Source organism: Microcebus murinus, chromosome 24 (assembly GCF_040939455.1).
Source record: "Microcebus murinus isolate Inina chromosome 24, M.murinus_Inina_mat1.0, whole genome shotgun sequence".
NCBI lineage: Eukaryota > Metazoa > Chordata > Mammalia > Primates > Cheirogaleidae > Microcebus > Microcebus murinus.
This window is the reverse complement of record NC_134127.1, coordinates 16,859,766-16,873,690: the sequence shown is the minus strand read 5'-3', so window position 1 is coordinate 16,873,690 and position 13,925 is coordinate 16,859,766. Positions and strand designations below refer to the sequence as shown.

At 35.3% G+C, this 13,925-nt stretch overlaps 1 protein-coding gene across 8 annotated transcripts in view; it reads left to right on the top strand.

Moving 5' to 3' along the window:
* The window catches only part of PSD3 (pleckstrin and Sec7 domain containing 3), a 460,884-nt gene that overhangs the window by 223,636 nt on the left and 223,323 nt on the right, over positions 1 to 13,925 (top strand). For 7 of the 8 annotated variants that reach the window (XM_012785047.2, XM_012785050.2, XM_012785051.3 and 4 more), the window contains 4 exons: positions 6,082 to 6,276; positions 6,396 to 6,476; positions 8,817 to 8,929; positions 11,506 to 11,564. In XM_012785047.2, the coding sequence (XP_012640501.2) occupies positions 6,082 to 6,276; positions 6,396 to 6,476; positions 8,817 to 8,929; positions 11,506 to 11,564 (448 nt within the window). Of the gene's footprint in view, positions 1 to 2,095; positions 2,270 to 6,081; positions 6,277 to 6,395; positions 6,477 to 8,816; positions 8,930 to 11,505; positions 11,565 to 13,925 lie in introns of those variants that run through there. The other variant, XM_012785052.3, reaches the window with a different exon arrangement.

The window sequence follows — 13,925 nt, the reverse complement described above, 5'->3', positions numbered from 1 at the left end:
TGAAGTATCTTGAGCACCTAAAACAGCACATTGTAGGAATTCTGATAAGTATTTTTTGAATCAGAAAAGATGTATATACCAGAAGCTGACTAGCAGTAGCAAAATGCATAGTAGTAAAGCCTGTAAAACACTTGGATATTGGAGTCCCGCCGTCCGTGTCCAGCTTTTTGCCTCAGTTTTCCTATCTATATAATGGGTTATATTACTGCCCATTTCATAAGACTGTTGAGAATTGATGAGACAATCCCTAGGAAGCACTTCATCCAGTGACTGGCACTAAGTATTGAACCAGTGTCAGATGCTGCTCGGTGAATGGCACCACTGCGGGTGCTATGACTGTTCTGAATGACTTCTCACTTACGTTTCCTTCAGGATAGATTCTGTACTGTCTCTGCAATGCTTGGGAAATAAATGCCATAGATAATGATGGCCAACGAGACTCCCTTTCCTTTCTCAGAGGCCATTTAGGGTTTTATGTGTATTTTGCTTACGTTGTACTTGATTCTTCTTGACCGACTTTGATTCCAGCTGTGACAGCTGTTGGTACCGGCTCTCTCGTCTCTTGGTTCCAGGCCTGTTGCAGTGTCTTCAGCCTGAAGAATGACGAAGGGGTCATATTGCTCGCTCTGGTCCTTTTATTCCATTTGCAACTAAAGTCATTTCTTCCCCTTCTTCAGGACTCTTACGACTTGCCTTCACCTAGTTTATAAACAAAATTTAACTAGGTGACTGTTGTTTTCTACACATAACTCTTAGGGTATACCTTATAAATGCAGGGTAGGGGCATCTTTAACACCTTAGTCTAATTTATTTTTGTGTCCTAGTTTTATTACCACAATTACATAAAATTTTAAAGAATTTTTAAAATTCAAAGTAAATATGAAATAAAAGAATATATCTGCTATTTTTGCTGATGTCAGTTTATCCAGAACTTTCCAGGATTAGCCATAATGAATTAGAAAGTCAGTGCTTCGTGTTGTTCTTAATAGCATAGCATGCAAGAGAGTGGAGAAAGTGGACCCAGTGGATGGCTCTGTCCTAGCACTTTTTAGCAGATGCCTATTGAGTAAACTTCAGCCTATTCTCCTGATGGAGATACAAAGTGGAATTCAAGACAGTAGTATGTGAGAGATGGGATTTTTAAAAGGCAGTGCTATAACAAAGGTCTAAATTAAGTGCTCTGAGAATGCAGCAGGGAGAGTTAGAGTATGAGTCTTAGAAAAGCTGTGGTTTCCCCTGGGCTCTGTAGGATCAGTAAGAGTTTGCAGAATTTGATGTAGTAGGTGAGGGGGTGATGACAACAACAAAGGGAACAACAGGTGTAAGGGGTGTGTGAGCACAGTGTACATTTGTGTGACCCCAGCCTCTGTCATCTCCCTTATGCCAGGAAATGGTTATAAGAAAGCCTGGTAATACAAATGAATGATCTGATTCTTCATTCGAGCCATCATGCCCAGCCTGTAAAGTTGTTTGATCAAGAAAAATAGGGCAGAGTAGGCACGGTGGCTCACACCTATAATCCCAGCTCTCTGGGAGGCTGAGACAGGAGGATCATTTGAGGACAGGAGTTCGTGACCAGCCAGAGCAAGACCCCGTCTCTATAAAAAAATAAAGATCAGCCAAACATGATGGGGTACACCTGTACTCCCCAGCTACTCAGGAGTCTGAGCTTGAGGGATCACTTGAGCCCAGAAGTGTGAGGTTACAGTGAGCTTTGATCATCCCACTTGCAATCCAGCTTGGGTAACAGAGTTGAGACCCTGTTGTTTAAAAAAAAAAACAAAGAACAAAAATAAAGAGAAAATTAGGGGAAATAAAGTTGAACTATAGAAAAGAAAGGAAAATCCAAACTACCAAAAGCATCTAATACTCAGCGGACTAGAGTGACAATGTCTTGTGTATTCAGCGAAACAAAACGGGATGTCATTCCCTCTGAGAGGGATCCTTTAGTCTGCTTTCTCAAGTGTGAGCAGGGCTGGGCTGCATTGTTTTTTTATGTCCCTAATACACAGTGGCCCTTGTGTTCTGGCTCCTGTTTTTATTGAGGCTGTAAAAAGATTACAGACACCCCAACAATAAACATTCTGAGAATGTGAGGTCATAGTAATGTGACCTCACAGGGAGCCAGGTCCTTAGAAGGCCACTTGGATCAGCACACACTGGACCTAACAGGGTGAAGAATCTTTGGAAGAGGCTCAGGAGAGGAAGTATGGCCCAGGCATGCCCCAGGGGTTGTGATGGACTCTTTTTGGTGTCTTTATTGTTGCTGGTGAGTTTGAATTGCCATCATATTGCCAAGCTTTCTGATGTAAAACCAGCAATTTTTGTTCTCTTTCAAGTAATCTCATAAATTCCACAGAGTGAAACCATCAATAAAGGAGGTATTTGTCCTCACTTAATTCCTTATTTTCTCCTTTTACTAAAGGTTGTTTTTTTGTTTTGTTTTGTTTTGTTTTTTTTAAGGAAGATCCAGAGAAGTCTGATGTGCACAGATTTTAAAATTATACCTTGTGAATGTTTGGAAAATTAGATGAAATCAACTACACTGGGCAAGAGAGTAGAAGAGGCAATATGTAGAATGAGAAACACGATAAATAAGAATGATTTGAGTAGTAAATTTTTAAATGTGTGCTCATTAGGATAAGCCTCTTATATTTGAACAAAATTGGACCAGTACTACATATGTGGTATAATTACACTATTTGCACAGAATGATTAAATAAATGCCATGAATTTGCCCTGAGAAGTAAGCAATAAGTAGCAGTTTAATTGAGAAGAAAATCTTTTCTTTGACATTTGTTTTTACTACACAATAGCTATTACATATAGGAAAAGAATGCATGGAAACACAAGTCCAGGGATTTTATTTTTTATAATTATAAAAATTACTTGATTGTAACTATTACAATTCTGGAGTAAATATTTTATGTTTCCATCACTGATGTGGGAAAACAAACTAATCATGAATTGCCTAAAGCAATTTCTACTATGAGTTTACTTGTTATGGGTATGTTATAGATAATAATTAATGATGCATTTTCTAATAGGATAAATTTTATAAAACTGACTGGTAATGTTAACTCTATGAAGGGAAGGTTTAGGTTTCAATTTATCATAGTGAATAAATTTAATTGGTGGATATTTTCTGTTGGAAAAATGTTTAAAGTGGCTTATTGTTGAAGGAGAGTTCCCATCTACCCTGGTGTTCCTGGGTCAGTTCCAGTTTACGCCTATTCTGGCGTTGGCATCAACTGTGGTTTAGTATTTGATTCAGACTTTGCAAAAATGAAGCATTATCACTAACAGTCGCAGTAAAATAATCCAGCATGGGTTTAGAAGAACTCCATTTTGGACTACTGGTGTCTCTTGTGGTCTCATCTGGGAATGTGTGATTTGACATTTTGACATAGTTGAATCTCTAAGGGATAATCTGGGATAACCTGTCTCTCTTCTTCCTACTCTTTTAGCTTCCTTTCAAGGGCAGTTTAGGGGGTACTTGCTGATAAAGTGTGCTTGGCTTATAGAGGAGTTGCTAGGGACAGTTAATTCCTTCAAGTCTGGGGGCAGTCGGGGAAGGATGGGGCTCTGCAGCTACTTGTTTTACCAACTGGTTGTGCAGTGGCCCTCATGCATGCTGAGTGACAGTGAAGCTGCCAGGCCACCACTTTCTTGGTAGATCAGGAGGAAATGGGAAATTTTGAGGTAGAATAAATGACAAGATAGAGGCTGAGCAGTTCTGCTTAAAAATGTATTCATTCTTGCTACAGTGCTTTTTATCATTGATTACATGGTGTAAGTTTATAACATTTTTTAGGTTTAGATTTTTAAAAATAAAACAATTTGACTTATAATTCAAATACTGTAACATTTACCTTTTTACAGTATAAAATTAAGTGGTATAAAATTAAAGTATAAAATTTAGCGTATTCAGAGTTGCTTAGCCCTCACCACTCTCGTAAGGATGTTTTCCTCACTCCAAAAGAAATTACGGACCCATTAGTACTATTTTTTATTGATAATAGTTTTTTTTTTATTTTATAACTATTATATCTTTAATGATTTTATCATCACTGTCCCTCTTCAGAGAGTCCTAGTTTAAGTAATGAATGGTTACTTATAATGCAGGCCTTGTTAAAGAACTTTGGGATAGAACAAGGGATGTGAACTCCCATACATAGGCCTAGTTCAGCCCAGCCTGGAATGGCTTTTATGATTTTCAAGGTTGTAACAAAACAATATCAAAGCAGCATGTGTCACACAGACCTTATGTGGCCTGAAAGCCTAAAATATTTGCTGTTTGGTTCATTATGGAAAAATTCTGACTAGCCTTGGTTCAGAGTCTATGCTTGGAAGAGTGTATTGGAAGGCCATTTAAGAACTGTGTTTTATCACGATCATGTCTTTGTTACCAAGTTAAAATGAAGACTTGGAAATTAATGTCTCCTCATTGGTTTTAATGTGAATAGTGCATGAGGTGATGCTGGCCACAGGCTGTAGTTTGATTCCTGTCTAGATTGGAAGTTCTCCAAGTGTGGCCTGTGAGGCTTCCTTCATTCAGCAGGTGTGGGAGGTCAAAGTTACTTTATACTAATTACTACAACATTATGTTCCTTTTTCTCCGTGTTGATACTGTGTAGTACCAAAGCAACAGAAAAGACCTTAGCAGAAATCTAGGCAGTGGCACCAAGCTGATCTTGTTATTACATTCTCCACTGTCATGTACTCAAAGTAAAAACAAGGCCAGATTCACCTAAAAATGTCCTTGGTGAATCCAGTACAGATTAATTTTATTACCTCTCAACGCTTGAGTTCATGTCTTTAATTTCATGTGTGATGAAATGGGAATAAAGCAGTCCTCCTCCTGATGGCTAATGCCAGGAAAAGCATGTACATGTCATTTGAGTTGGGGCAATAAGCTAGTCACTTTTTTCATGGAAAGTCATTTGTCCTTGCAAGAATGACTGACAAACTATGGTTATTGGCATATGTTTTTTTTTCAAGAATGAATACTGTAAGCCTGTTACTTTAAGGAAAACTGAAAATATTTATAGCCAATGATTAAAATTAGGGTTTATGATCAAAAATTAGAATTTTGGAAAACTTATATCTACCACCAAATGTTTCTACAGCTTCCCGATGCTTAGACTTTTCTGAAGATACTGGTAGTAACATTAATGAATGCATTTTTTTAATAGTATAATGAAATGTGTCAACAATATTTTGCAGATGACCAATGTGTGAGGTTACAAAATCATGCATGAGTAAAAGATCCATTCAAAGTCTAAGACAGATTTTAATGTAAGAATACAAAAAATTCATTGGCATAGTTCAGATTCTGTATTGCAACTAACTTTTACAAAGACTACCACTTGTCTTATTTTGAGAAAAGACTACTACTTATTTTGGAAAAAGACTAGTAATCTTATTTTGGTGTCATATTAAAAGAGAATATTTATAATTATTTGAAAAGGATAATAAAATATCCCTCCTTTTTCTAGTTAAATATCTGTGTGAGGCCAGATTTTCTTAATATACTCCCACCACAACAATGTCGAATATAGAAGTGGCTCTGAGAATCCAGCTGTCTTCTATTAAGTCAGCCATTAAAGAAATTTGTAAAAAATGGAAAACATTGTCGCTTGTCTTGCTAAATTTTCTTTGGGAAAATACAGTTATACTTAATAAAAATGTAGTATTTGTATTATGATACAGATTAATTAAATGAATTTATAAATATTTAAATTTTTTCTATTTTAATATCTAATATGATAAAAATCAAGAGAGATAACCCACATAAACAAAGGCTCTTTGAAGTCACCAATAATTTTAACATAAAGGTCTGAGCCCAAAACGTTTAGGAACCACTTGTCTATGGTTTAGGCAATTATTTCTTGAGTCCTTTGAAATTTACTAGCTGAAAATACTTTTATGAGTATTTAAGTATAAAATGATCTCATTTAAAATAGTTTTCATCTCATTGATTATACAATATCATGATAGTTTCATCAGGTTTAATATTTCCTCTTTTGCCATCCAAGAAAAATCTTTTCTATTGTTTTCCTCCTTTATCAACTATCACAGCAATGCTGGGGTGAAAACAGCTCGGCTAGAGGCGCATTCTGAAATGGGGAGCACTGAAATTGTGGAAAAGGAGACCCCAGAAAATCTCAGTAATGGTACCAGCAGCAACGCGGAAGCAGCCAAAAGGTTGGCCAAACGCCTTTACCAACTAGACAGATTCAAAAGATCGGACGTCGCAAAACACCTAGGCAAGAAGTATGTTCTGACCCAAGGGTGACTTGTCTGAGTTTTATCCTATTTTGTGTGGGTGTTTGTGTTTATATTAATAGCTTCCATTCTAATAACCAAGTCTCTTCTTTTTTTCTTATTTATAGCAATGAATTTAGCAAACTAGTTGCAGAAGAATATCTGAAGTTTTTTGATTTTACAGGAATGACATTGGATCAGTCTCTCAGGTATGATTAAACATTACTTCTATTTTTCATAACCTCCAAATGATTAATTCTTAGCAGAGAACGTAATGTGCTATAGCCAGAATATGATTTTACTTTTTTAAACCCTCAGTTATAAGTTTGTGTATCCGTTATCTGAAATGCTTGGGACCAGAACTGTTTTGCATTTGGGATTTTTTCAGATTTTGGAATATTTGCATTATACTCATCCAGACAACATCCCAAATATAAAAATAGGAAATCTGAAATGCTCCAATAAGCATTTCCTTTGAGCATCATGTCGGCACTCAAAAAGTTTCACGTTTTGGAGCATTTGAAATTCAGATATTTGGATTTGGGATGCTCAACCTGTACTTTGTGAACTTGGCTCAGATTGTATTATAGATATTAAACATAGCAGAGAGTAAGAAAAACATACTGTTTTTATGAAATCACACAGGAAGTGATATTCTGCATCTAAGGGTAAGCCCGAGTCCAGATGGCAGAGTGAAGAATGGTGGCAAAGCAAATCTGGAGAACAAAATGGAATCTGTGGGAGTTTTTCTGTTTTTCAATTTTTTTTTATTGTGGTAAAATACACATAACATAATTTACCATCTTAGCCATTTTTAAGTGTACAGTGGTATTAATACATTCATAATGTTGTGCAACCATCACCACCATCCATCTCCATAACTCTTTTCATCTTGTAAAACAGTAATTCCCCCTTCCCCTCTTTCCCCCAGCCTGGCAACCACCATTCTGCTTTTCGTTTGAATGATTACTACTCCAAGTACCACATATAAATGGAATCTCATAGTATTTGTCTTTTTGTGACTGGCTTATCTCACTTGGCATAATGCCCTCAAGATTCATCAATGTTGTAGCATGTTGGAGAACTTTCTTCCTTTTAAAGGCTGAATAATACTCCATTAGTGGATATACCACCATTTGCTTATCTATAGACCGTAAGGTTGCTTCCATGGTTTAGCTATTGTGAATCATGCTGCTATGAACACGGGTGTACGAATATCTTTTTGAGACCCTGCTTTCAGCTCTTTTGGGTAGGGAGTTTGGTTTTTGAATTATCAGTTAAAAAAACAAAAAGTTTACAGACTGTTGAATTAGAGAATTTTTTTCCTAAACATTTGCTTATTATAGCCAAATTGCCTTTCAAGGTGATACTTTGGAATTTAACTCTTGAGTGGAATAAAGATGAATATAACATACAATAATCAGTGGAACATACCTGCAAGATTGTTTCCCAACAATACCTACTTTTTGCTGCCCTTTTCAAATGAAGATGTTTTTAAAACACATTGATCCTATTCACATTATATTATAAATTTCTAAGAGCAGCTGAAGGTAAAACCCAGACAGCATTTAATCTTACACATTTATAAAATGCTGGTGCTTGGAAGAATTCTGAGATCATCTAGTATGACCCTTTAATTTTACAAATTAGGAAACTGAGGCCAGGGAGTTAGTAAACTGAGGATATTTGGATTAGAGTGTACTACAGTAATTTATTCTGTGGCTCTTGCCATGCATCAAGGGTACTCATATGGAACGAAGGCAAAATTTTTGTAGAAATAAGGTTTATTGTATATATGTATGTATAGTAAGATTTCTTAGTATATTTTAAATGTTTTTGCTTCCCAGCTCATAATTAGGAATATGCATCTATGCTGTCAAGTGAGGGTCATCTGGATTAATCTATAGTAAACTGTTTTAATTAGTGGTTTAATTAGTGGTTCTAGGCATATTTCCTATTTTAAAAAGTTTTATACATAAATTATTCCATAATTTAAGGAATAAGCTAGGGTTTTATCTCCCAATTTCTTCCTCATAACAAATTAATCATAAAATGTGATAAGACAAAAAAAATTAACAGAAATCTATGCATATAGCATTATAATTGTAATTTTGGCAGTGGGTTAGTGGAGATTACAAACATATAACAAAATGACAAGAATCCTGATATGTGTAGAGTTTTAAAACGTGGCCTATATGATTATGCATTGAGTTTTAAGTGTTCTTTGCTGTTTTTTATTAACCTTTTAAAATTGGCTACTTGATACTTAATCATAATGGGTAATTACCTATCTTTCCAAGGCTTTCTTGATGTGTTGACACCCCTGTTATCAACTTGTCTTCTTTTATATTGATATTTTATAGAATTTAAATACAAATACATATTTATATTGAATGACCATCCAGGAAGTGAGTTTTTAAAAAGAGAACTGTATAATATCTTTGTATAATTAATCTCATGTTTATATAAATCAACTTTAACTGTCAAACATAAATAGTGTGGTTAAAATTTTCTAAAATTTCACTTTTTTCTCCTTAATTCTCTTTTAGGTATTTCTTTAAAGCATTTTCCCTTGTGGGAGAAACTCAAGAACGAGAGAGAGTTTTAATACACTTCTCCAATAGATATTTTCATTGCAACCCAAATACCATTGCTTCACAAGGTAATACAATGTAAATTCTTGAATTTCTTTTTCATAACAATAGTTATTTTCCTTATTATGAAAGTTGAATTTTATTGTGGAAAATACAGAAAATTGTACAGAAAAAATCATCTAAGTATCTCTAATTACCTAAATATAACTATTAACACTTTGACTTTCTTCTAGTCTATTTATATAATATTTAATGTCAAATTGGAATCATTAAAGAGTTTTATTTCCTACTATCTTTTTATTTCATTGTAGTCATGTTCTCATGCCATTAACTACTCTTTAAAAGCATAATATTAAAAGCATGATACTCTTTCTTAATTATTTCTACTCTGTTTTCCAATTCAATAGTGTGACTATACTTTCTTTAAATCATTTGTGCTTTCCCACTTGTTTACTTTGGTGATTAGTTTTGGAAACATTTACAAATAAAATTGGAAGTTGTGCTGTCTCTGGTGCTTTTGTTGGGTAATAATGACGCTGACCACTGACTTTCTTCTATGATTTTAATGAACTATGAGTCTATGTTTATTGTACCATTTTTACTTAGTAAACTATTTAATCATAAACTACTTCATCGTTGACCTGCCTTATAAAGAGAGGTCTTTTCTCCATTCTAATTCCTGCAATAAAGTTTTCAAAGTTTGAAGTCTAGCACATTCAGTTGCAGTTGGAAAAACTTGCATAAACTTTCAAACTTGAATAAATCACTGAGACCAGGTGTATAAGGAATAGTATTTATCTCTTAGCTTCGTTATTGTGGGTTACCTGAGATAAGTGTGCTTGGTATTGACCAAGGTGTTTGCACCTGCCTTCCCTCTGTTCCCCAGGCTGTAGCTGCAGTTACTTCATCATCGGATAATTAATGACATTCCTATCTAAGTAAACTGGTGTAATTTGGACCACTTATTCACTATCTCTGTCACCTTTAGCATTGACTGGAGAATGAAAGAGATAGACGAGGATTGTTTTTATCAGAACCTCCTTCAGATCTAAAAATATGTTGACATTTCTGGGAAAAATAAGGAATTGGCTGTTGATAAGCATATTTGAGGCTGCTGAGTTTTACAAATACTTACTAGCAATGTGTTTTAAATGTATGTAGAAAAATGTGATAATAAAATGGAACTAGAATAATTATATTTTTAGGGATTTAGCATCTACTTAGAGACTGCTAACAGAAATCACCTACTATACTAAAAACTTACACTCGTAAAAAAGGCTGTCTTTTATTTATGAATTCAGAAATTAGGCCTTTCTGTACATTAAGCATAAAATCGATAAGATTTTTACTGCATCTGAAAGTGCTATTGTCTATTGTACTTGTATTGAGAATTAGTAGGGAAATGGTAAGAGGAACAACTAACTGTAATGCTTGGAAATAAGAAACTTAATTCTTCATGCTTTTCCTTTTCCTGTATAAACTAAGAAAGAGTGATGTTGCCATTTAAGTATGAAATGATCCTTCTGTCTTGGGCAACCTTTTTTCCCCTCGATTATTTACTTTTTTAAATCTTCACAGAATATTTCAATATTTTACTTGGTTCTGGTCCATAGTATCTTAAACAAAACCGCTCAACCTAAATCTTGCCTTTAGAGAATGGCAAGAAACCCAGACACACTGGTACACACCTGTAGTCACAGCTATTTGGGAGGCTGAGGCAGGAGGATGGGTTGAGCCCAACACTGCAAGGCTGTAGTTTTCTGTGATCACACTTGTTGAACAGCCAGGCACTGCACTGCAGCCTGGGCAACATAGGGAGACCCCATCTCTAAAAAATGACAAGAAAGAGAACTATCCCTGCCTATATATTTTTAGCCAGAAAAGTAATACCCAAACAGTATACAGCGGAAAACTTAAATCTTGATTTTCTTTAACTTTCATTTCTTTCTCAATTCACTTTCCTCCCAGAAAGTAAAAAAGTAACCATGTTAATTTGTTTCCATTTTCATATTCTGTTACAGAAAATCGAGAAAATACAAATAAAAACATAAAAATTATAATCTCACTACCCAGAGATAATCGCTTTTAATATTATGGTGTTTATTCTTCTAGATGTATTTATATATAAATAGAATTATACTGCATATGTTTTTCATATAATTTATTGTGAAATATCTTTCCATTTCAACATGAATACTGGGATAACATTCTTAATGACTTTGACATAACAGAATTGTTTTTGGAGGGTCACATTTACTTGTCTCCCATTGTAAACAATACTTCTGTGTATATACTTGTGCTTTATATAGATCCTTAATTGTTGTCTTAGTCTAAGCCCTAGAAGTAGATCTGTCGTGTCAAAGGACACCGTTTCAAGGCTTTACGTGAGTACTGTCAAATTGTCCTCCAGAAAGATAGAACAATTTACTTTATCAACAACAGTAGGGTCCAACTCTGTGCACTGAGGTGCTATCTGTAGTTTATTCTTGGCCATTTTCTGTCCCCCAAACAAATATGGTTGATGGTGCCTAGGACAGTATCATGTTTTTGTAGGTCCTTAATATGTGCTGTTTTAATGATACTAAGGGGGGGAATCCAACAGTAAATAGTAACAAATGCTTTCTGTTCTTATCTCCCTCTTTAGATGAAGTCCATTGCCTTACCTGTGCAATAATGCTTCTTAACACCGATCTACATGGCCATGTAAGTGTAGGCTTGTGAAGCTGTCTTACAGAAATCTAAAGCATCATGGGCTTGTTAATCTTTGTTTTTGTGTCCATATATGTTTATTCTCTGCCTCCCTTTTTATCATTCTCTGCATGGTTCCCATGGCAGGCAGATAAACATAAATCTTTAAAAAAAATAACTTTTTTATTTTACGTGTTAACACAGAGCATAACTGAATGTGTTGTTTAGGTACCTGGAGTTGTTTTAGCAGAAATGTGTGGGTTCTGTATCTTTTGTCTCCACTAGATGGCATACAGACCTTTTACTTGTTTTCATTTTGGGTTTTGCTAGGTATTATGGCTGATATATAATGATGAAAAGAGAATATAAGTTCTGAAAATATCAATTTTGTTGTCACTAAGTAAGTCTAAGTCTTCGAACTCAGGCTTTTCTGTACTTCTCAGTTCCCCTTCTGCTAGTTAAAATATCAAAATAACCTATTTATCTTCTATTTAAAATAGAAAATGAACTTAGAATTATACATGAACTTTCACTTTTCACAGATGTGGAATTTTGGGCTTTATTTAAACTCTTCATATTAGATAAAATGACAATGTTTTAGTTAAATATGGATCAATCTGTGCTTAGAGCAAAAATTATCTCAAAGTGGATTATCCTTGATTTGCTATAATATAATTTATCTCACAATTTAAAAATTTACATTAAAAAGTTGGGTATGGTGGCTCACGACTATAATCCTAGCACTCTGGGAGGCCGAGCCAGGCCGATTACTCAAGGTCAGGAGTTCGAAACCAGCCTAAGCAAGAGTGAGACCCCGTCTCTACTGTAAATAGAAAGAAATTAATTGACCAACTAATAATACATACACAAAAAATTAGCCGGGCATGGTGGCGCATGCCTGTAGTCCCAGCTCCTTGGGAGGCTGAGGCAGAAGGATCGCTTGAGCCCAGTTTGAGGTTGCTGTGAGCTAGGCTCACGCCACGGCACTCACTCTAGCCTGGGCAACAAAGTGAGACTCTGTCTCAAAAAAAAAAAAAAAAAAAGAATACATAAAAAGAACTAATACTTAGGTATTTGTTGTACTATTCATATAATTCCCTTTTTTGAAACTATAGTGTTTCTCTTTACAGAAGGCAAGTTGAAGCTCTGTAGGGACCTATAAGTTAGACGAGCGATTCTAAGAGGACTGGGGGAAAAGGCTCCCATCGTCAGCAAAGTGAAGGGGAGATAACAGTGATAGACCCGTAACCTTAACATTGTCTATCCTTGTCTCAAAATAGGAAACTAGGAAGTTCCTTTGGCAATTTGTAGGAGGCGAATTCAGAATAACTTAGTGGCTTGTAGACATATGCAGCATGTGTTCCGAGATTGAGAATATAGATATTTGAGGGAGAATCCGTGGGTAACAGGGCCATATTATAGCATATGGAAATGTACACAGTGATTCCCACAGTGTGAGCCTTGAAATGAGTACGAGAATCTAACATTCATCTAGCTTCAGGGGATAACCGATCGATGTTACCGGTCAAGCAAGCTTTCACTGCTTTCTTTTCTCCCTGTTGTGTGTACTGTGCCTTCTCCTTTCCCTTCCAATCCCCAATTTTGTAACATTCTGGCCAAAGGAGATAATTGTGAGTGTGCTTGTGCACATGTAACATTGATCCAAATCAGTGATCCCCAGCATGGGGAATCCTTTTCTCAGCAGATATCTTGAGGGTCCCATGAACATAAAAGATTTGTACATGTAACATCTGTTGAATGTGGAAAATATCTAATGATTAGGGGAAAAAAAATCCAGGAACATATTAATTCCTATTTAAAGATTGAAGATCTCATAGAATTGCTATAGAGTCAGTTGTCAGATTTTGGGGGACTTGTTTCTATTAAATCCTCAACTGCTTTTTAAAAAGCTAATATAGCTTTAAAACTACTCTCAAATAAACATGTATTTTGTTAATCACAATAATTTAAAATACAGCAGCAAATAAAGGTATGAGGATTGTTTTCTTATGCAGATATCTCTGCATGCTTGATGTCCAGGCAAGCTGTGGCTATCCTAGTGTGCATATACCACAGGTTCAGAACCACAGATTTAGACAGACTATTTGCTCTCGCCCTGTCTGGAGACAACTTTTGAGGGGCTGCAAAGAGATTAGATGGAGCATCGTGCTGCTTTGTTGCTACTGGGATGGAAGAGCCAGTTTATATATATGACCATTTTAATATTGAGTCGGGCCAATCATAGATAATTAATAATTGGTTATAATAGCAAAATTACTGATAAAAGAGAGAAAACTATAAATAATAGGAAATCTGTATCTTCAGGATCATGGTTTTGTTCCTTGTTCATTTTCAGCTTTGTTTTAAAAAATGTGC